General features: G+C 40.5%; 1 protein-coding gene across 3 annotated transcripts in view; it reads right to left on the bottom strand.

Annotated features, from left to right (window-relative positions):
* Nucleotides 1-25,028, bottom strand: part of RUNX2 (RUNX family transcription factor 2) — a 331,526-nt gene that overhangs the window by 45,393 nt on the left and 261,105 nt on the right. For 2 of the 3 annotated variants that reach the window (XM_086926222.1, XM_086926223.1), the window contains one exon: nt 4,418-4,591. The exons of the other annotated variant lie outside the window; for it this stretch is intronic. In XM_086926222.1, the coding sequence (XP_086782348.1) occupies nt 4,418-4,591 (174 nt within the window). The remainder of the gene's footprint in view (nt 1-4,417; nt 4,592-25,028) is intronic. 3 annotated transcript variants of the gene reach the window in all.

The following is a 25,028-nucleotide window of genomic DNA, read 5'->3' as shown; positions in this document are numbered from 1 at the left end:
AGACCAACAGTCTGAGCGCAGCACACTGGCTATGAGCAGTGGCGGCTGCCACCGAGTATTACGGGTGAGGCGGGTGTGGAGGGGGATAGAAAATAAATTAAAAGTGACATACCTTGCTGCCCGCCACAGCCTCACCTCCGGAAGCAGGAAGCACACACAGGCTCCCCTAAACCAATCACAACTCTTCTGTCACCATGACAGCAGCGTCGTCTTTGGTGTGAGCCTGTGCATGGTCTTCACGCAGGCTGTGCAATACAGCTGGTGGAGAACATGCAAAGTGCGCGTGACTGTTTGGCTGGCCAAACTGTCGTGCACACTTAAGTGCCTCCCCACTCCCCCCTGCTGGCTGTGACGACAGCCCGGCCTCACCCCGTAAACCTGCCTCAATACATAAAAATAAAATGATAATATAATGTTATCATTTTATTTTTACTTTTTGGACTGCTCAACGAGTAGTGGAGCTGCGCTCCTCCCTCTTAGCGGAGGAGCCGCCGCTGGCTTTGAGCTTAACCCCTTGCCTGCGGGGCTAATTCCCCCGCTGTGCTGGGGAGCAGGGGGTGCGCACAGTGCCCCGGTGCTCATGATAAGCTCAGCTCGTCATGAGCCACGGTGGCCGTGTGGTCATGACGAGCTGAGCTAGTCACGGCCACACCCGTTTCTTCAGAACGTTCAGCACAGCGGGGTAATTAGCCCCGCGTGCGAGCGTTATGACCGCTATGACGAGCTCAGTTCGTCATGAGCACATGGCCACCGTGGCTCATGACAAGCTGAGCTTGTCATGAGCATGGGAGGGGTTAAAATCGGAATATGCAATTTATTCTGTCCCTATTAACATAGAACAGAATGCTCTGGTTACTCAAAGCCTGACACCCAGGATTCTTGAAAATCGCATGTCACTCTATGAAAGATTATTATGGTTGAGAATCCATATTCTATTAGATAATCTAATTTAAAAAGATATATCGTTTAATGAATTATATAAAAATTACAAAATTGCTCTAAACTTTACAGATGTATGGCCGGACTAAATTTAATGTCTTAGTCGTTAAGAGTGTTAACTAACTAAGTTATAAGAAACAACAGGCCGGATAGGCAGGAAGGTTTTGCTGAGGGTGAAAAAAATGGCAATGCAATCGACAGGGAATAATCAACAAACTGACTGAAATTAAAATGTAATCATGAAGATAAAGATATCAACAGCATTAATAACCTTTAATTTATCCAGGGGCCTCCCCAAACACAATTTTGCCAGATATATTCACCCAGGCTCATGATTGATGTATGAAAGTTCCAATTATTAATTTATAATAAATACAAGGGACGTATTTTCTTGATCGCCAACTATGTGCCGCAAGACTGGCCACAGCATGTTGCAAAGCAGTTCTGCACCAACCACGGACATTGCAGCTGGTTTGCTGCAGAATCCGAGAATAATACTTTCATATGACATAGCTTTACATCATTAGTTGCTGCTTCATATCTAACACTGTCTAGAACCAAAAAGCCACATGTTATAAATAAAACAACTTCCTAGGACATGTGTTCCTCTAGAATTGAGGCAGCGGTTTGGGCTAAGTCAGTCAAACCACCATATCAATATCCAATATGTCATCACGGAGTATCCCAGAATCTCCAATTATTCAGAGTCAGTCGTTGGTGGTCAGGTCATCAGTATCTGGCAGGTGTTTGGTGAGACTTGAATGCAGCCGGTATTTTTGGGTAATGTCCTAAATCACATCCCAACTCCATTATTTTGTGATATGTTGCAATCTCAAATATTAACCTCACGTCAGGCAAGCACAAACAACACAGGCACGCACTAGTTATGTGATAGGGCCTCGGATTTGAAAATCTAATTCTTACAAATCATAACATCTCACAGGTGTATAATATTGATACCCCTGGAAAATAGACGTTTTTTTCCTTTCTTATTTCCTTTCTGTCATTGTGAATGTTTTTATTTTTCCTATTGTCTCAGTGCTTCTCACTGAACAGGGGACATACACATGGAGCAGGTTGATGCGATAACTAATATGGTTTAGGGGTGTGCATCCTGAATATCGAACCCACAATATTGGTGGGACAAAATATCAAGGACAAAATATCGAAAACAACTATCGTCAGGTAAGTAGGTCTAGGTTTTCTATACTCAACTCTATACATATGTACCCTAAGTAGTGCATATATCTTCAATGTATGTAGATGTGTTGTTAGGAATAATAAATATAGATTTCCCATTGTACACTTACGATATTGTGTCCCTCGATATTCTTGTACCACAATATTGTAGGTGTCCATATTCAGTAGTACAATCGGTTCAGTCATATGTTCTAATAGCTGATCACTGAATTTTACAGGGGTCTTACTGGAGCCTTGGCACTGAGGTAACACAGACCCTATTACAACTGTAAGGAGTAGAAGTGCTAACCTGGCAGAAAAGAGTATGATATGTATCAACACACAGCAAAAAAAAGTAGTTAAAAAGTGTATCTCTTAAGATGTTTTTATATTGAACAAGAGATAATAGTACATCTTTATATTGAATAAGAGACAGTAGTATAGCATTTTTGTGTATCTTATCCAAGCACATGATTACCTCTAGTAACCAAGAGGTCATGGTTTATTCATGACTGCAGATCTTTAGTTTAGTGACAGTATTTTTACTACTCATTAATTACAATGCACATGCAGTATGAGTCATCTCCTTAAAATCTAATCTAGTCATAGTGACCTTCCCCCATTTTTAGCAACTGCCATACAGTTTCAAGACAATCCTTCTAACAACATTACTTGTGAGGTGACCCAAGGGGATTAACATGCTCAGCGGGAGTGGTTGCTATCACATATGGGATCTGGTACACTCTAAGGCCCTGATTACTAGTGGGACTGTGTGTGCCTTCCCTGCATAAGCCCCTCTTTGTGCAGGGTTGAATTTACGAGTTGAGTAGTACTTACCGCATCTGGAAATTACCAGGTGTGGTAAATATTTCACCCTTTGTTAGAATTTAACAAGAGAAAGGTGTACGGTATTTACTGTACCATGCTGATTTTGGTGTGTTACCAACCAAAATGTACATGTTATTCCCCAGAAACTCCTATTAGGTGCTGTTTATGGCACTCGATAAATAGCGTAGACCTGCGAATCAATATTTACCTGGTGCAATAAAAAGCACCCGGATTCCGACGTACAAGAAACCAGGGCCTTAATGTCTACACATAGTCCTGTTGTATACATTAGCTTGGGAAATCAATGTAACACCAGAAAAAGTTAACATTTTGTTCGTTTTCTATCTGAAAAAACATCACCATGCAATGTTTTGAAATATGTAGGAAATCTGGTATTCAAGCTATCTTAGTTCTCAACATGCTTTCTTGTCCCCCCCCTGACCCCCACCCCCCCTTTAAAGAAAACTCTTTCCCCGCCTGATTCCTCTCCTTCAATAAGCTAGTAAAGAGGATAGCACCTAACCTGTGAAAAGCAGGTTAAATGCCATTTCTCTACCAAGGCCCTTGAATTTAAGTATTGAAGCTTGAGTTATTTGAGTCACTTAAGGCCTGATTACGAGTTTGGCGGAAGGGTTACTCCATCACAAATGTGACAGATATCCCGTCCGCCGTATTACAAGTTCCAAATTGTTCCACTGGATATAATGGAACTCGTAATACGGCGGACGAAATATCCGTCACGTTTGTGATGTAGTAACCCTTCCGCCAAACTCGTAATCAGGCCCTTCCTCAGCTGAAAAGAGTGGGACTTTGGATCAGCAGTGACAAGAATCATCCCTCTCAAGAAGTAGTGACTTTTTTAAGTTTAGTCAGGGATCAAGCCATTTCTCCATCTCAATCCCCGAGGCCATAGTACTGGCTGCGTTGGGAGTCATGAGACGTCATACACGAAATGTCATAGCAGAGCAGCATCTACACTGAAGTAGTTTCAAAGTATATTTTAAAATATAGGGCATACATTATTGCAATTATGACGAAATTATCCTTTAACATAACTGGGGCGGGATTATGGGGCTTTTGAGCTGACGGGATATTCCCTACACAGTGATGAAACTTATGTTTTGAACTCGAAGCTTATATATCTCTTTTTATTAATCGGTATATTCACATAATTTATCTCACACTGACATTAGGTGCTAACTGTAGCATGCTGAACTCCGTTCTAGATTTTGCAACTTATTAACTATCTCCCTGTCAGTGACTGTATGCTACGATTATCAACATGGGAGAAATACTCTTTCCCTAAGCGGCTTTTCATTGTATAATTTAAATTACTAGGTTGCAAATTAGAATAAAATCCCTATTTCGCATTATTAATTAAAAACAAAGCTTTACATGTTTCAGAAAAAAGCCATTATGTTCCCTAACTAGCATTGCCTATACAAGCCAAAGATATGGTGTTGTCCCTTACCTGCAATCTGACTCTGTCCTTGTGGATTAAAAGGACTTGGTGCAGAGTTCAGGGAAGGCCGTGGACTCTGGGTAGGGACACCCACTCTCATACTGGGATGAGGAATGCGCCCTAAATCACTGAGGCGTTCAGAGAACAAACTAGGTTTAGAGTCATCAAGCTTCTGTCTGTGCCCTGGAAATAGCAAATCATAAAATACAATTATTATCATTGTTAATTAGCAATATGTCAAACAAATGAATAGATCTAAGGGCTGCTATCTGATCAAGGGAAGTAAAGAGGTTTTAATTAGAAGTAAACATCTGTGATTAATTTTGGGACAGCACCAATAGAATATGGGAGTGCATTTGTACAACACTTATAGTGTATGCGTAACACTCAATAGCTATTTTGTGTATTTGTAAATATATATATATAAAGAGCAAAGGCACTTCACAGCGCGTGACTACAGGCTTATGATATGTCTAGGGTTAAATCAGGCTTCTCTTCTAAGGCAGGGGTCTAGGGAGAGCAGTAATAGTTGAGCTAGTACAGGAAATGTGTAACTAAAGAAGCACGGGCTTGCTCACATTGGGTCACTTGCCTTGACAAGCAGAAAGTGTGGGTGTTGTGGTTATAGCATTCCTTGGCCAAGCTGCTCTATTAAGCGAAATGACCAGCGGTATGATTGGGGGTAAGGGAGAATAAGCACATAGTTTGAGGTTACTGTTGACACGTTGGCCCGATCTCCTCATCATTGGTCAGTTGGTAAATAACTGAATTATGCACCCCAAGCTATACATGATCGACATTTTTCCTGAAAGGCTACAGTTAATTATACATATTATAAATTTGGCAAACAATAACCAACCAAACCCTGCATAATTTCGCTGTATTCTAAATGCAGGACAAGCAGGAAATGACTCAAGTATAGGTCAGATCTTTTGGTGTCACTCTGCAATTATTGGTCTGGCTAAAATGATACAAAAAAACAAATTACTACCGATTCACAATAGCTTCTTCCATGCTAAAAGGTGACTTAATCCTGGGAATTTAGCAGTAAATGAAGAGTAAGACACAAATATGTCTATTGTGTAGAACATGAAACCCAAGTCTCACCGCCAGCGGTGAATGGATAACTGTGGAAATCCATTGACTTCAATGCCTCTGATGAACTTCATCCATCCTAATACATGACCACCAATAAAGCAGGAATCAGCTATATGTGGCACTGCTCCCTTCAAAGCATCTGAAACGTCCAGTCTATTTACTTGTTCCAAACATTTGAAAAATAGCACATTTGTGTATTTATCATGGCCCTCTATCACATTCATTCACTTTTAAATTACAGACCGCACTAAACAGAGTGCCCATAGAGCCCTGGGTCACTGGAGACATAACGGCCTACTTCTGTCCTTTTTCCTCCAACCCAAACCTCCGAGGTGTGTGTGTGTGTGGTCCTGTGGCTTTCTACTGAATAAACAAGTCTACAGTCTCAAACTGCTACCCAGAAGAAAACAAGAGCAGACGTGTCTGTCCATGGCACACTGGGACTTGTGGTCACTCTTCATAGACATGATCGCTTATCTCTAATTATTGCCAGCGACCACATATTTTATACGTACCACAAGGTAAGAAGAGATCAAGATCCAGATTGCGGAGTGACAGCTTTGCCACCCAATACAATCCCAGATGATATGTTGAGAAAATTGAAATTATTGGCAAATTAAATGTTTTTGGGATAGTTGTTGTTTTTTTTTTAAGAGTGTTACTTACGGCCAAAAGACTACATGAGAATGCCTGTGTCAAAAAAACTGCTATAAGCACAGTAGTCCACATCAGTGCCACGTGAACTGATCGAGTCCCTGATGACTGTATCTCCTTGAGTACAGCAATGAGGTCCTCCAAGGTCTGCTAAGATATGGCTGGCCATGGGAGAGCACAACTTAGTCTATAGGTGGATGGTGGAGGAGTATATAAACTGCTTTATAAAAGAGGCATTAGTGTTATGGAAAGGACAAGCATGAAATTAACATGCCTTGGCAAATGAAACAGGTCTGGATTAATTTGCCACACATGCATCCTTAGCACATTAGAACAAGGCCCATGGGGTGAAGCCAGCATAAGCAGACAGGAAGGGATATAGTTGTAGTTCCATGTAAGCACTCGAGCTATGTGGAAAGATGCACCCAAACAGCCAACAGCATTAGGCAAGAGATGAAATACTCCATAACATGATTGACCAAGTCTGAAAGAGGCTAGTCAAAGAAGGTTAGCGTTGCAAGGAGCAGACTCAAAGCACACTCTGTGTATAATGTAAGCAGTAGTTCTGTCTGACCGCATTGTTGTCAAAACCAAGACCTAAAATGGGGAATACAGCAAAAACGCTTATTAATACTGAAAGAATAACCAGCCGATTCCCTGGCTCACTCCACCTCTCTTTACAGTCTACTTTTGGTGTGTTACAAATACTATTTCATTAAAGAAATGTGTATTTTCTGGTGAACTAATGTGCATAATAACAATATCCCTTCTGATGTCACTTTGTGCTGCTTCTTATTATGGTCTGGCTTGACAGTGCAGCTGTCGCCATACAATTATGTAAGCATCACTAGAGAAGGGCTTTGGCTCCGCCCACATTTTGGGAGCCAGGAGTACGTTTTGATTGAGCGGAAGTTATGTACTCCCACACAAAAAAAGTGCTTCCTGTGATCATTTTGTTTATCTATGCTTTCAGGGGCACACATCTAATACTGGAATGCTATTAAAGTGTTTTAGGTAACTAGATATTCCATGTCGTTTGTGTCTGGCAGCAGCACAGATGGGAGGAGGGCAGTCATTATCCTCATGGATTTTTTTGTCTGGCTTGACAGTGCAGCTGTCACCTGACCTTTTAACCTATACCAATATTATTCTACAGTTCTTTGCTTCCACACAAATACATATCTATCTCCATGCTATTTACTCGTAATGCTTCACATTACCATGCAATTTTCTTTTAAAGCCAGACTTACTGGCATTCACTCGCGGTCCGTGCAGGTAACAGCGATGGGGCGGTGTAAGGAGGGATTTTGAGGGATGATGCAGAGGAAAAATGTATTATTTATTTAATTTTCCCTCATCATCGTCCCTCGGAATCACCCCCTACACGGCCCCCCTGCCCAACCGCTGTTACCTGCATGGACCGCGGCTGTTGGAATTGCCAATACTTGTAAATTTATTGGGGTTGTGAAGATACAACTTTTTCAATGGATGGTAAATGGATGATATGAGAAACATTGCATGGCCATACCTCGTCAAAATCCGACTCCGTCAAGGGGCCAATGTCATTCAAGGAGGAAAAACATCATGAGACTGGAAAATATAAAGTACAAAAAATAACAAACCAAGCGACAAGCCTTCTCATTGTAGGCTCTAAGGGTCTGGAATACGAGCTCCTGAACATCACCTTGCATCTTGAATCCTGCTGCTCTGAAAAGAGCTATCGACCTATCTCTTTGGGAAGTACCTCACTAGTTATTGATAAGACCCTCACAGTTCCTCCAGCCCATCGTCTCCTTGCTAATCTTATAATGTAGATCACTGTGTATCATACCTTTCCTGGCGTATGTCTGTCTCCCACTGATGGCTATGTACAATGCTGCTTTGCTCCCCAGATAACTCTGAGCTGCAGAAGCACCAATTCGACATATAGTCATACAATACATTAAATAATATGACCTAGCTTTAAAACTGCATGGTATCAGCAATGCTATTTTTAAATAGGATTTGGAAATGCTATTGCTTTCGCAGACTTGAGCCCTGCCCTAAAGCAGTAAGGGGTAGCTTGATTTTTTTCTCTAAAATTTGCCTGCACACCCCTTGGCTAGATGTCTTGATTAAACAAGGAAGGCAAAGGCTCTGCTATCCCAGGGCAGACTTGAGTTGCATTATCCAGTAGACTCAAGTATCACACTCTGCTGGCTGGGGCCAGCATTCAGGAGCAGTGAATTAGTAAATTCCAAAAGAGTAAATGCCATCGATTGACTACTACTGTTTAGTATCAAAGGCCTACCGCTAGAGGTGAGAGCATAGTTAATGGGGTGGGTATGAGGGTAGTTGGAAGGGACCAGACAGAGAGGATCAGAAAGGAAGTTAATATACAGGTCAGCAAAGAGTTGGCCAAAGACTGAAGAAAATGAGAACTGCCAAACTAGTGCAATGCTGCTGTCCTAGCCAAAACAGTGGAAGAAGGCTGTCTCCTTTCACCACATTGTCTCTATTTTACTCTGAAGTGTCATTCACATAATGAAAGTGGAAGTTGCCCGAGAGGAAATTGTAGATCAGGAGGATGCCTTATGTAAACTAGAACGATCATGGGCCTGGATTGTTAGAAAAGTAATGGGCCACATGCAGGGGTGATAACCGAATGACCCATGTCATAATTGTGGCTTTCTTTGGCCTATCAGGAGTAGGTGGAATCTAGGTGGCCTTTTAAAGGTTGTGCAGTTTCTGCTCGGGTTGCTAGCCTTGAGTGCTTTATTTAGACATCAAGAGACCTTGCCTTTCAAAAAGGGTGCATGAAAACTGCTCATGCCAGTAATTTCTATTCTTGCCCTTTTGGCTTCATTTTACTCCTTCAGCACCAACTCTGCATGGCAAATGTGGCAGTATGGATTACTGGGCCTTCTCTGGGTACCTCCTAACTCTTTTTCGGTGTACCCACTCTGGGGATCCCACTGCCCTTATGGTCAGGCTGGTACTGTTTTTTTTACCAAGCAAGCTTTCTGAGAGTTGTAGTTTTTATCCACAGACAAGTCCAGAAGTAGGAAAGTAGTGCAGGGGATATGGAATCAATTGAAAACCTACCTTTGCCACAAAACTGCATAAAAACTGCAAATTTCGTAACTTTTTTCACTTCTTAAAAATCATTTAAAGAGAAGGTATGAATATGTAAGCGTATTGCTTTCCTAGCCTTTTTCTCCCGAACGGAAGTCCTCTATATTAAATCAGATAAGAAGAGAGTGGGGAAAACGCTCTTGCGATGGCCCGAGTCCAGCTGGCAGCGGCGGCTCATCTTCTTAAAGCTTGCAAAATCTGGTTAGTTAAAAGGACTGAGGCAAAGAAGACGTAAACAGGGCCATTAAAGCAGATTTAAGATACTTACTGGCACTGTCGAAGAGCTCTCCAAGTGACAGACGTTAATAAAACGTGTTTCAGTTCGTCCTAAAAACTGAAGTCTAGGACCGGCAGTCAAGAAACACTGCGTGTGCACTGTTTTCACATACGTAGCCTGCCCACAATGTAATACTATACACCCGTGTGCGAAGATTGCCTTCAGCAGGCAGTGCGCAGATACACACAGAAATACGGCAGAAACTAATCACGGCAATAAAATGGCGAAACAAGACCAACAATGAACAACAAACCAAGGAAGATTAAGCTGAAAACGAACTGTGAGAATGTAAACTGCAATAGAAACAACATCTTCTAGCAGACATGGAGGATTATCCCGTCTCTCAGCACCCTGTTCTCGGCAGGCCCAATTATCTATGAACAAACCCATAACAGATGCAATTGCACAAGCCACTGCAGTTTTGATAGACAGGTAATTACTTCATCCACCCAAATAAAATAAACATAGTCTATTGTATTAATCCTTGTGCTCTTACCTTCTGCAAATTCCATCAGCAGAACCGAAATCTGAGTGAAAACCCTACCCTTAATTCCAATACTCCTGAAGTTTACTCAGGCAGACATGCTAAAGTACTCTTAATGCATTCCACTCCCTTCTACTTAGGAGCCAAATATTTGACGTAGCATCAGGTATTGCTACAGAATGGGCTGCGACTGTGTCATAGAATGTGTCTGAGGCTGAATGATGGTGAGTTCAACTGAAAAATACACATTTCTGTAGACGTGTTTGACCCATCACAGTAATAGCAACCCAGGAAACGTATCTGAGAGGGGATTCACTTGGATAGTAAAAGTCTGTTCTAACACTTTCTGAAAGTTATCAGTTGTATAAATTAATCAAAATAGTCTAATCAAAAAAAGAACAAATGCGAAACAAGATCTCCCTATATTGGCCAAACGTTAAAGCTCACTGTGTCTTCAAAAAATGTTTACATAGCAAACACAGCTGTTTGCCACAACACACCACAAAAACCAATTAACACGCTTATAATTTTAGGTGGGTCGTATGTGTTGCACAAAAGGCAATAATTGCGCCTTAAAAACATAGCTGCTAAAGACAATAGACTCTTGTGTACTCCTTCTCATGCAGCACACCACTTATCTTAAACTCACTAACAACTGTGCTTTGTCAGGTTATCCCATTTACAATATACCCTAAATAACTGCAGACCCACCCTTCGCTTCACAGGGTGCTTCAGGGATGATCGCGGTATCATAAAAACAATGGTTAATGTAACGTTATAGTTATGTGTTGCAACGAGTCACGAGCTAATGTAAATACGCCAGTTATGGCTTAGTGAATCAACTATAACTTGTGGCCCCATCATGCACTGCTTATGTCCTCACATATTACATCAAAGTTACTAGCAAAACAAAAAATGCTCTCTAAGGAAACTCTGACGTGACCGTCCCAGTGCAATATATAGACATAGGCACCTCACACCAACCTCTGTGCCTCAAATCAAGGATCCACCTACTGTAGCAGTGCCCTATCTGGGTTACCAGGATTCTCTGTGAACATGAAACCATGCATGTGTGCTTAACTGTTTAATATCCAAGCAGAGTTACAAGGCTACCCAGCTGCTGCACGGCCTCTGGCACCCCTCCAACCACCACAGCCTGAATATGGCCAAAATGAATGCTACTGTTTGGGCAGGCCACACAGTTTATTTCAGCTTAGATCCAAGGATTCTCCTGGCCATTTAGACACATTTGCCTTTTTCATCTCTGATCTCAACCCCTCCTATCTCTCCTGAGTAATGCAGCTGGAGATCGAACAGCCAGCCATCATGGAATTTCCAAGGTCTCACATACTGGGTAAATACCATCATTGGACATGCATGCATCTATCTCACATATTGCCTGTTAACCCCCACAGACCAATGCAGCTATTGTCCTGTCAGTCACAGATTTCGGAGAACAATAACGTATGATCAAGTAATACATACTAAATGTATGCCCCTGACTTCCATCATTGCTGCATGACTCATCAGCTATTTACCATTATGAGCAGTGCTATCAATTGTTTTTTAAGAATAATTCTTATTAGATTTAATTTGGAGTACATTCACATTCTAATCATGGAGTGCTTGGTGAATTTATAATTCCCCTTGCACGACAATAAATGTATGCCTTCACCATGGTTGTCCTCAGGTCCAGGTGTGGGCATTTGAAAATTGGTTCTCTTCGCCGACCTATCACCTCTTGAGTTGTTATCCAACCCCACCCCCTTCACACAATGACCCAGACTGCAGCACTTCAAAATGTTATTCCACCCAAAATCCTCAGGAGACATGGCATACTCTTGATCTACCTTTGATTAACTATTATAGAAAAACAGATCACTTAGAAAGGCAACCTTGAACATGACAGTGTCAAAAAACTTCAGTACACAAAACAACAAAAAGAACAATAAACAGGAACTCCTTAGCCGGAATCAGTAAACATCTTCTTGTCACCCTTATTCTTTCACTTTATTCTCTAAAGTTTTGTGCAGAAGATCTTTTAGTGATATTCCAACAGATGTGAGAGTGCTGCAGACTCCCAGAAAAGATACTGATTTCTCTGTCGGAAAACTCTTAACATGTCCAGGTTCGAACTTCCAGTATGAGTACAGGGTTCTTCTCAAAATGCTTTCCTAACTGGCTCCTGTCCTTTTCACCTTTTTGGTCACCACTGAAATCAAAATCAAGGAAACGGATGATGTGCGCTAAATTAATAATGTGCTTTGCCTTCCACCATAGTGTGGTCAGAATCTCCTTTTTGCTGCTTTATCTCGCTACACAACCAAAATTGTATGGATTTTCTCTGCATTAAACCTCACTGATGAGTGCTCTGAGGACCACTGGGGACTGGTCAGTATTATTTAAAGTCTTAAATAAATCGTAGAGCCTTATAATTAACCATAGATCACTTTCAGCTTACTATACGGTTGCCCGATATGGTTGCTATGTTAGTTGAGGCTTTAAAGTGTTGAGATTTTGTTTACAGACATATGTGATTAGAGCCCAAAACCTCTCGGATGGGTTGATTTTGCAAGTTTCCTGCTTTTACAGTTGGATACTTTTTAAATTATCTCAAACTAAAACAAATACTTCTTATTTCATTTCTGTTAAATAAAAAATACACTTCTTGATCACTATTCAGCAGAACTGTAACTTCTAATATCATCCATTCTTTCTCAGGATAAATATATGAAGCTATTTAACTGGTTCTTCAGGGTAAACCATCAACAACTCAATTAGTTTTAGGTTATATATTTTAATTTTCTCATACTACCCAATGAATAACCTTTTTTAAGCAGCAGTTATTAAAACCGAACAATGCCTTCTCATAGTGGTCTTATGTGCATTAAAATACGAGGATTTGTCCTAGTACCGCAGAGTTACAACTATCTGAACTCATATTTGTGATGATGTTGTTCTAGCTCTAGTCTAGTTTCTCTAGATTTCTTTGTAGTTCTTCTAGTTCTTCTGTAATCTTTGCTCTCAACAGATTTTCCAAAAAGCTCCAGATTTCTATGTCTGGATAAATTATATTTTTTCATATCAATGGCTCTTAGAATGTATATTCAGCTTGATTCAACCCACCAGTCTAGACCCACCAGTCTAGGCCAAATGTTGACCAAAACGTTTACAGTCTGTTATGTGGGCCAGTCTTAAGAGCTATTTCATTGACGCTGCACAGTTTCTCTAAAAAGGGAACAATTATAATAATATGTGGATGACTTGATGGAACTTCAAGATGCTCAGCTACAATTTTCCCTACTTTATGATCTAGCAATGCACCTAGGTCCCATCCACCCTGCCCCAGAAGTCATCACTGACCCCATGTGCTGCAGACTGGTTTGTGTGCTCCAGAATAACAAAGCAAGCAGCTATTTCCAGGCAGTGGTTACTCAGGTGCTCTAAAGAAACCCTGACATACTTTCTACATTCCACGTTTTACCAAACTTGCCCTCTGTCAGTCCTTTGCACTTCCATTCTCCATCAGATTACCCATTTCCCTTCTAGCTCAATGAGTATTTTATCTGGACCAGCTGATACCCATACACTCATCAGGTTTTGTTATCCTACTTTCTTTGTCCCCTCAGACCCAATTTATTTGGCTACGCCTTTGAATTTGTGCTTAAACAATATGTTTTGTTGTGAAAGTGATTTTGTTGACGCCAACGAGATTACACTGATCGAAAAGTGCAGTTTACAGCAGTGCCACATGCAGAGGATTCACAATGATGTGCAAGTATAAGCTGCCCTTGCACAATTTTACTGGACACATTCCTAGTTTGCACTTGCACAAATCGTGAACGAACACAAGAAGTTGGCTGGAAGTAGGGGAGAAGCAGTCATATAACACTTGCAGAATCAGGGTAGTCATGCAGAAGCTAGGGGCAGGCAATGCAAATGTGAGAAGTAGAACCATGCATAATGAAAATCCAGGGCCGATAATATTTGCTACGTTGCAAAACTTGATGTGTGTGTAAGCTGCCACTGTTCCAAGCAGGTGCATTGAAGTAATCCCTAAGCCCACATAACTCATTCACGAAGAAACTGCTGAACACTTTTTGGTCACAGAAGAAGTCATTAACTTGTCAAGAATGGCCTGTCCGTGCTCAGACCTGTGGTATCTTGCCTGTGCACAATAAATACTGTGTGCATACACATGGTGGGAGCATGGGATTATGATGATGCACAAACCTGCTCACATTTCCAAATCATATGTACCGATTGCCCTGAGAATATTAGTAGTGTGATCAAATAGATTACACAGTATAGCATACAGCAGAGGTTGAACAGGCAGCGCCACCGGCAATGATCAGTCTGCCAGCGTTGAGGTTAGGAGTACAACTGATGAAGTACTGTGGTCTGATCTGTTGTTTTAATAACCGATGGTCTGATGACCATCTGCAGAAATGAAAACTCTTTCTCCAGCAATTAATTCAGAAGTTGGCTGAAGAACAAGCAGTTGTACAACAACTGATACTGTATAAAATGGCACTTTGCTTCCACATCATTGAGGGAGGAGTTTGCAGTGCTAGTGGTAGCAGATGCAACAATGAAGTAGTTACAACCATGGTTACTGCCACAGCAGTCTTTAGTTTTAAGGTTAACCCAGCCAAGACTGACAAGAAGACAACTGACAGTTGATTCCACAGCGGTTGTGCAAGGTAAGGCTGCTTTAAACGTTTGTCACTTAGCCACAGCAGATGTCAGGAGGGAAGACATCTCTTTAATCGCCAACAATTCCGACTGCTTTTTCCTTGTTTTTTATGCGAGCAGGACTGAGAAATTGTTCTTGTTCCTCCAACAAGTACAATTGTCTATCAAGATCTTAAGTCTTTTATTAATGGCTACGAGGAGGCAAGAAATGCACAATATACGCTTATCCTACAAGTACATTTTTCTTGAAGAGTTCTTGAAAGAGACATCTCGTAGGATTTGTCAGCCTTAGTAAAACATGTCTGATGTCAGACACACAGTAAAGAGTACTGATGTGGTGTACAGATTCCCTGTAGATGTAGTTTGGAGTCAGTTACAACTATAAAATGGTTGAAAAAGAAAGAATTCTGGCGTATGAAAACAAATCTGCTGTTGGAGTCTCTAGGTGTAAGCTCTATGCCTCACCATCTCATTGGCAGAGTTCATGTCGCATAATGAGGTGGACACACTACAAATATCCCATGGCTGTGTTCAATGTTGTCGTATGTATGTATACACTGCTACTTTAACAATGAGAACTGAGGATTCCCAGACTAACAACAGTGAATAATTCAAACATGAGACTCTATGTAAGATCCAGCAGTGGGTCTTTCATACACCACCGCGTAGGGCCACAGCTTTGGAACCATTTAAGAGAAAGAGTCACCTCCAGCTCCAGAGCTATGTGGATTATGAGGCCATGTTAGACTGACTTCAAAGGTTGCAGATGGATGTATTCTACTATGTTGGCTTTTAGAACCCAGAAGCCTGGCTGGTTTTAGGACAATGTGTAATGCATAGGTCCTTAAAGATTTTACTTTTAGGCCACATTTGTAACTTATTAGTTCTAGGTGGTTGTGAGAATGGTATCAAAGAACAGCACATGAAATGTTCTACTCATTTATCTTCAGAAATGCTGGGTCTACTTGATTTTTATCATTATGTGCAGTCCACAAATCCCTTATTGTCAGTTTTCATTACACTTAACCAACCTAGATATTCAAAATAGGCATTGGTACATGAGGTGACACATATCATCCACTCAGTACAAACAATGAAAAGCAGGTAAATATTTATACACCTTGTCTTTTTACATTATGCCTGTGACAGAGCACAGTGGCCCATTCTCAAAACTTACTTTCTCAGAAAATCATTTTTGAGAATGGGCCACTGTGCTCTGTCAACAGGCATAATGTATAAGGACAAGGAGTATAAATATTTACCTACTTTCCATTGCTTGGCTTTGCCATTGACTTATGTCCAGCGTATACTCTTGTCGGTGACTACCTGGCTATAGTTCTCATCTGCTTACCCCCTTACTTCTGGCTGCCATATCTACCTCCTCGCCATCTTTTCTCCTTTCGTCTCCTAGCCACAATGACAATTTAACAGTCTTGAGGCTATTTTGTGCATCTTATTGATCAGCACTGTGAAGTCCCCAATGTGTTCTCCAGCATAGCCCATGTATAGATTTGTAACGACTACCCATTTAGCCATCATCTCCAAACCTACTGGTTCATGGCTCTCTTAGCGGGTTATGTGAAGGTGACCTAGGGGATGCCGAGGGACACATTCTACAAGGAAAGCTAGTAGACGCCAGGGACCTAGTAAATTGTTTAAGAAATGAAAGCCGTCATCTTGACATACTATTTTTATTTAGTCCCAAAAGCTGTCAACACTCCTAGAGTTTGAGCCGTTGAAGGCGGTGCACAGAACAAACGGATCAGCTGATTGAAATGCTCCTGTCAACCCCATCATGCCAGATCGTAGTGTGCTGCCAGCTTGGCTTCACCCACTGCAAAGGAAGGCAGTGCCATAAAGCTGTTAGTTATAATACTCTTCGAAAATATTGCATTTTGGCACACCTAGTGGCTAAAGGCTGCACTGCAAAGAAACTAGCACTGAAGGGAAATGCATTGGCAAACAGTACAACGTCTTTCTAGTATCTTGGCTCCTAAGCCTTTCCTCTTCTATAGCTGCTGTTGTAGATATATTTTGGGGAGAAGTATCGTGGGGGGGGGGGGCTTCTTTTGTACCTTAAGTATGACCTACTTGGTTTTATTATATTGTTGCACTCCGCATCTTGAGCTTTAAAACTAATGCACTGTGAAGTAGCTTGCATACTATGTTCTCTCGTAGTAATGTACATTAAACTAATAGCGAATACTATTTGTAAAGCAACAAACTATCCCAGCACAATAGTATGCTATATTGGCTAGAACTGAACAATTCGGTGAGCCAGAAGCAGCACTGTAATTGCCCATATAATACTGAAGAAAGTCCACTGTTCTGAGAGAAGAGTATTCAGGGCCCAATACAAGTAGAAGCTTTGTAGAAATATAGTTCACAGTAGCATGGAAAGTTTTTCTGAAAAGCCATGATTTCCCAGCAACGTGGAGAAGCGGGGGTGGATGTGTGTGGTTTTGGCCTGCTAAAGACAAGCCGAAAAGCTGTGGGGAATCTCACACGCCTTCACATTGTCATCTTCTATTGAAGGTGTTGATATGCCTCAATCTTTTTATGTGGGTGACAAATGTACTTCGATAATTATCACACAGAAAACATCTCTTCTGCCCAACCCCTCCCTCAATACACATACAGCCTTAGTCGAACAAATCTCAAACCAATCTTTCGCTCCACACAGCAGTAAACCTGGCTCCTCTAAATCGAAATGAAGAACAAAATGAAAACCATCCGAAAGGTTAACCTATTTTATAATGGGACTAGACCAACTGTTGTGTGCATAAAACAGTTATTTATACATCCGTTTTTTGACAGTGGGTACAATACCGCCCATTATGTATCCCTCCACTTCACGCATGTGTAAATTATAGACCCTTTAGCTCAATCATTCTGCAACGTGTCATGATCAAACATGGGCTGTTCCAAAGCCGGCTTTTGGGCTGTCCTCAACCTGCCCAGAGTCATGTATTTTAGCCAAGACTCCTTGTTAATATTTATATATCCTCTCCTTATCCCTTCTCATGAGAGTTGCCGCTGTTTGCTTTGCATCTTTGTATATTTCCCCCCTTATCATATCTTCTCGACTTCAGCTGGTCATTCTTTATTTCTTTGTGCTGTATGTACTTCCTGTTATTATGTCCTCGCTCTCCATGGGCACTTGCAATGCATCACTGATTTTGTTTTGCCCTTTGTGATTGCAATGCAATGCTTTCTAAGTAAACGCTGACCCTCCTTGGGTCTTGTACACACCACACATCCTCACTCCCTAAATAACTGTATAAATAAATGTGGATACCTGCATTTTCGTGGAGTCCATTTAAATAAACTACAACTAAATCAGGAAGAATATTCTATGCACATAGAGGATACATCTACCTTTAGTTACAAGTTTATTACATGCCATATCAACTCCACATAAGTGATGACATAGGAACGTGCCACAGGAGGGGGGCTTGGAGGGCCAAGCTGTAGCATCCGAGGAGATCTTAGCAAACAGATGGTTTATGGTGTTCATGAAGCCCTGCTCTGACCCAGGATCCGTGGGATCCTTCTGCCTACCCACAAAAAAGGACAGAATAAGCTCACAGTTTGGCTTCTAGGCAGAAAGGGTAACGTTGGAAAGCTATAGCACTTTTCAAAATTCAATTTTTCATATTTTATATACGAAGGCATGCACATCCTAAAAATGTTTACCCTAGGGACGCTGGTCCGATGCACTGCTGGAACTTGGGACGTGGTTTAGGACACGCAGATACATAACGTTCTCTCTACCAGTTAAAAATGGTTCCATGGTGATGCAGGTTTTGATTGAATACTTGTCCCTGTGTGGGGGTTTACCCTACTTTTACATCTAGCTAGGCAACACGTTGTCTGAAAGATTTATCATGTCCAATTCTTTTAAATATGCATAGATGGCCTTTGGTCCCCTTCAGAAGAGTATTTCTCTCACACTTTCTGATACTGATTCTTTCGTATATAATTTCGCCTGCTATTGAGTGCTTCCATTGCAACAGCATTATTTTATTGTAATATTTATATGGCACTTATCATCCCTATGTGAATCTCTGAAGCACTGGCCCGCATGGGTAGATTGCTACTCCACGTAGGGTGCGTGGTTTAAAGACTTTTGTCTTTTTAATGCAACGTGGGAAGTATTCCCATCAAACACACAAAAGGTGATGAGAGGAATGCTGGCAATAAGTCTTACCACTGTGAATTGCTTGGGGTAGCATTCCAACCCATATTACTGTTGGAGCAGGGTCTAGAATGACTTGCATATGGCTGGGTCCAAACTGATATCGCATGGTGGGCAAAAGAACAAGGAGGTGGAATGCTAATCCGAGACATTCCCAGTGGTTAGACTTTTTGCAAGGATTACTCCCATTGACTATTGTGTATTTGAAGTATTTCCAAGTCATGCTCTGGGTAGCATTCCAACCTATCGTTCTTTTAACTACCATGCCACCTCAGATTAGACTTCGCTGTTTTTAGATTATTTTTAAAAAATGTCTGGACATTTAAGTCTAAAATTCAGAGGCAAACTTCGAAATTACATTTTATTTCTTTACAGGGGACATAACTGTATTCATTTAACCTTGCTCTGCCTTGTTTTAGTTTTGCTTTACTTAGGTTGTACCCACCATCCCTTGACCTATTTTCTTTTCTTTTTTAAACTCAACTTTTTCCTTATGTTACACTTTTCACAGTATAAACAATTGCTGTAACTGTTAGTACTTGCTTGTGTTTTACAAGTTTTTAGTCAAATGTTTTTGGCATGCCGATTTACGTACACAGGTTTTTACATAACAGGGTAATTAAACTGAGAAAATGACATCTTCTTTATACTGGTGAAAGATAAATATCAAATTAATATTAATGATGTTAGTATTTTCTGTGGGTTTTATTGTGCCCAATATAAAAGGGTGATATTTAAGTGTGTGTATTATTTTCCAAAATGTTCAGACTGCTTTGATGGGATTGAATGTCACGCTGTCTTGTAAGATTATGCTTTGAGTAGGTGTGGAATACTCCAGGAGTAGTAAATACTAAAGGAAGCCATACCATAATCTCTGTAAATCGGGTTCACAAACGTGAGCAATGTAGCCCTAGCTATCGGTGTTTCCTTAAGTACTCGCTCAGTCCAGACTCAGCACGAAAGGCTTCAGCTATCTCCACTAGGAAGACCTGGCCCAGGCATTTATCACGAGATGCTGCTGGGTCCAGTTTTTAACAGAGATTGCTGTACCTTCATGCCTTTAGTGCGCACTTTAATGTAACGAGACAGTAAATAACACACTCCCTTTCAACACGTTGCTCGAAAACACGTCTATTGCTTGTTTTTGCAGCAGATATTCGAGCCATAAATCATACGGCGTCAGGAATTCGCAGGATATGCCAAATGTTAACTGCACTCCCAACGCCAGGGACTGGCGCCACAGTGCAGCGCGCGCTGGTAACGTGGTTTCGAATCCGCCCTCTTCCTCCCTCCCACGCGCTGGGGATTGATGGGGACCACAGTGCACCGCGCGCTGGTAGCGTGGGTTCGAATCCGCCCTCTTCCTCCCTCCCACGCGCTGGGGGCTGATGGGGACCACAGTGCAGCGCGTGCTGGTAGCGTGGGTTCGAATCTGCCTTCTTCCTCCCTCCCACGCGCTGGGGGCTGTTGGGAAACAGTTGTGGGCCTGTGCAGCGCTTGTCCTGTTCTGGAAACTTCTTGATTGTAGGAGACCAGGGCACTTGTTGCTGTGAACCCCCCCCCCCCCCCCCCCCCCCCCCCCAAAATCATATCCCTTTGGAGAACACAGCCAGATGGTGTGCCAAAGATTTATTTCCTGAACAAAATGGACTGCAGATTCGCAATCCAATGAAAATAATTGTGTAGGCTATTAGGGAGCACCGCTTCCAGTGAAGCCCGCCTGTGTGGTCTACGCCTGCCTTCTGACACCTAGGGGAAACATGAAACCCTGCTCATATGCATCAGTCCCTCGGCGAGAGGAATGGAAAAAAGAATGTCTTGAAAGATTAGTGCCTGTCACTTTATGCAAAGGGTGTCCCTCCACCACAGCATTAAATCTACCACACTGCTTTCGGGGAACAGCAACTGTAAGGTTATGATCTGAAACCGTGGCACATGGCCAAGTAGAAAGCCCATGTCATGTTAGTCTGCTTCTTAAAGTGCTTATAAATTCTCTGTCACTCTTACCCTGGAATACAGTTTCCTAAGAGCTCATACCACACTAGCCAGTGTGTAGTGGTTGTAGAGCCTATTCCACGCTACTCTTCTGCCTGAAGCGGCCATGGAGCCCTTGTCATGTAAGTCTCTGGCCTGGAGGGCCCTAGTTCCTGTGTCACGGTAGTCTCCGGCCTGGAATGGCTATAGAGCCTGTGTCACACTAGTCTCCTGCCTTGAGCAGCCAGAGAACTAAAGAATTATTTAAGAAAGGGTATCTAATTGTATGATTATTATTTAATATGTAATTTATGAAATACTGATTTATTTTCATTATATGTTATTTGTGGGCTGTTAAACTTGTAGGGGTATAGGGCGAGAAGTTAATTAATCATCAATTAACAATTAGTCCATTATTTAATATATTTTTCTAATTATATAACTTATGGAATACCTATCTAATTTACCTATATTTTAGTTGTGGGCTGCTCGGCCTGTAGGGGAATGGGTGGGAAGTTAATTAAGTAATAATGAACTATTTGTATATTAATGAATTTTAAATATGTAAATTGTGGAATATTTATTAATGTGTGTTTTATTTTAGTTGCAGGAGGCTAGGTTTCTGGAGGTTTAGAGTGGGAAGTAAATAAAGTCCTAATTAATTTTTAATTTATTTTTAATTCATTATTTCATTTAGTTTCAATATGTAAGGTATGGAATTTATTTAGTTAAAATGTAGGTGCGGGCTGCCAGGTTTGTTTGGGCACAGGGTGGGAAGTTAATTATTGAATAACAATTTTTTATTAAATGATAAAAAAAATTATTGAATGGTAATTTTTCAATTTGATTTAGTTTTTAGTTTTTTAATATATATGTCTATTTTATGGGAATTACGTTTCTTCATTTAGAGTTTAATATGTTTCTACATATTTATGGGGCTGCTCATATATGTAATCTGTTTGAAGTGAAGTATTTTCCCTACTCTTGCTTACTCTGCAGTAGGAATAGTAAAATTAACCTCTTCACAGTTGAACACTTCTGTTGCAGTGTTTGGAGTGGGAATAGTAAATTTCACCCCTCCGAAATCCCAACTCTTTCCCTACTGTTGCAGAGACTGGAGTGGGAATAGGTCATTTTTCACGTTCAAAGTTCAACACTTTCCCTACAGTTGCACTGACTGGAGTGGGAATAGTAAAATTCAAACTTACGAAATCCAATTTTTTCTCTACTGTTGCAATAACTGGAGTGGACATAGTCAATTCTACCCCACCAAAGTCCAACACTTTCCCTACTGTACGCTTACTAGAGTGCAAATAGTATGTTTTACCCCTCCGAAATCCAATACCTTCCCTTCTCTGCAGAGACTGGATTGGGCATGGTACATTTTCCCCTCCAAAGTCCAATACTTTCCCCACTGTTGCCTTGTTTTGAATGAGAATAGTAAAATTAACCCCTAAGCAGTTCAACACTTTCCCTACGGTTGCACTGAGTTGAGTAAGAATAGTAAATATAACCTCTCCAAATTCCAACACTTTCCCTACTGTTGGGTAGACTGCAGAGGGAATAGTAATTGTAGCCTCTCTGAAGTCCAACCCTTTCTCTACAGTTGCATTGACTGGAGCAAGGATAGTAAATCAAACTTCTCCGAAGTCCAACATTCTCTCTACTGTTGCGCGGTTTGGAGAGGGAATAGTAAATGTTACCACTCAAAAAAATCCACTGCGTTTCCTACTGTTGCCCTATTTGGAGTGAGAACAGTAAATTTCTCTCCTCATATATAGTATTGTGTTGAATGGAGTAGGAATAGTACATTTTACCCTTCAAAAAATCCAATGCTTTCTGTACTATTGCCCTGTTTGGAGTAAGAATAGTAAATGTAACCCCTCCGAAGTGCAATGCTTTCCCTATTATTGTGGTGAATGGAGTAGGAATAGAAAATGTAACCCCTCAGAAGTGCATACCTTTCCCTACTGTTGCATAAACTAGAGTGGGAATAGTGTATTTAATGTACTTTGAAACCAATAGTTTTCATAGCATTAGTTAAATAGATGTTATAGCATTAATTGTCTTCATTATTTTATCTTTTATACTATTTATTTTTACATTTATTTTAATGTTTATATTATTATTACTACATATGTTTTCTGGTTTTTCAATTTGTAATACTTTGTTTACATTAATCAATATTTTTTTTCAATTTATATATATATATTTTTTTTTAAATTTGTTTTTATTGTTGCAAAGACAGTTTAATTATGCATTGTTATTTCTTTCGGCTGCTTGGCCTCAACATTCAGCCGTCCGCAGCTACTTATGCAACTTTTCAAATTAGCATTTTTTATTTTTTTAAACAACTGAACAACCAAACAGGGTCGTGGCCATTTCTTGTTTGCATAGAATTACGTACTACTTTGCGCAAGTATATGTTACCCTTGACAGTGCATCGGTTACATTTCCAAACTGAAATCAAGTCCATTTCTGTTCTCGAGGCTCAAGCTACCCGTCTTATCCGACGTCCCTACCCCAACCCCCATTCCTCCCTTTCACACTAGTCCCTCATCCTCCCCTTCGCTATCAGAATCTTCATCCTCGGGTAATGGCTCACAGATTTCACCCCTATATACATTCCATGGTGACCATATTTTATTCCATTTTCGTGGGTTAAGTCTCTGTTGGTAAACTGCTCTTTCAGTAATCATTAACATGTCCATGTTTCTACTCCATTGAGTCAGGGTCGGGGTATTGCTCGCCCCCCAGTTCAGTGCTATGTCACGTTTTGCCACCATCATCCCGATAACTACCCATCTCTTCCCATGCTGTGTCAGGTCCGTCGGGTCCCATACATTCAGTAGGCTGACTCTGGGATCAGGTGTAAGTGTGGTGTGCAAGGTCTGGCCCATTGTGCGTGTAACCCTCCTCCAATAATCTTGAATAGTTGGACAGGCCCACAATGTATGGAACAGCTCAATTTATATTTTTGATGTTTTTATTGTGAGTATGTATGATAATATATATATATATATATATATATATATATACACACACAGAGTAACATAATTAATTAAAAACATTATTTCACATTATATTAATTGTATTAATATTTTTTATTTACTCCTGGATATATATATATATATATATATATATATTCAGATTATTAAATGTAGACTAATATAGTGGAAATAAATATTTGTTAATTATATATACACACGCACACACACATATATATATATATATATATATATATATATATATATATATATATATATATATATATGCTCAGATTAATAAAGTAGTAATACATTTAAAATATTTAAAATATGTAAAATTTATATTTTTATTATGTTACACTATAGATATATTTTCTATAAATACAAACACATATATGTGTTTGTGTGTTTATGTAATAATATTTCATTAACTATTAGTGGAATATATTAAATTTACATTATATCACATTTCTATATTAAAATATTTAACATTTACTACTTTAAACTCTGTTCATATTTTTAAAAAAATCAATATTTTGGTATGTTCGTGGATAATATTGGTGTCACTGATATTTTCCCCCAATATTTTTGTACTTACCTTTATAGGTATAAGAGCATGATATTGTGGTAATCGATATTTTTGACACAATATTTTTTTCAACATTGTTTAACACGATATTGTGTCAGTGATCCATGGCCCGAGAAAAGGCCACACCAGCCTCTGGCTTGGTGTCGCCACAGAGCTTGTGTCATACTAGTCTTAGGTCCTAGAGGGGTCATATAGCCTGTGGTTTGCTAGTTGTGGGCATATAGTGGCTACAGAGCACATGCCCCAGAAGTCTCCTGTCTGCAGTGATCATAGACCTCAAGACATGCTGGAGTGGCCACACAGCCCATGTCACGCTAAGCTCCAACCCAAACGGCCATTAGTTCGTCTATTTTGGTGCTCAAGCTAGGATGCAACATTTCTTTGCAATCAAGAGATTTCAGGTAATTATAAGCCAAGCTAATCATACAGTTTTGTGAACAAGGGACAACTCAATTGTTTCCTTAGATGGAACCAGCCAAATGCCTCCTCACATTTGAGTACACACCTAAGCCATTTACAAATCTGCTCTTTATGAAAATTGAATAGAAAA

The sequence above is a fragment of the Lissotriton vulgaris genome, chromosome 6, assembly GCF_964263255.1.
Source record: "Lissotriton vulgaris chromosome 6, aLisVul1.2, whole genome shotgun sequence".
NCBI classification, from domain to species: domain Eukaryota; kingdom Metazoa; phylum Chordata; class Amphibia; order Caudata; family Salamandridae; genus Lissotriton; species Lissotriton vulgaris.
The sequence above is the reverse complement of the archived record's forward strand: the minus strand, read 5'-3'. Positions and strand labels throughout refer to the sequence as shown.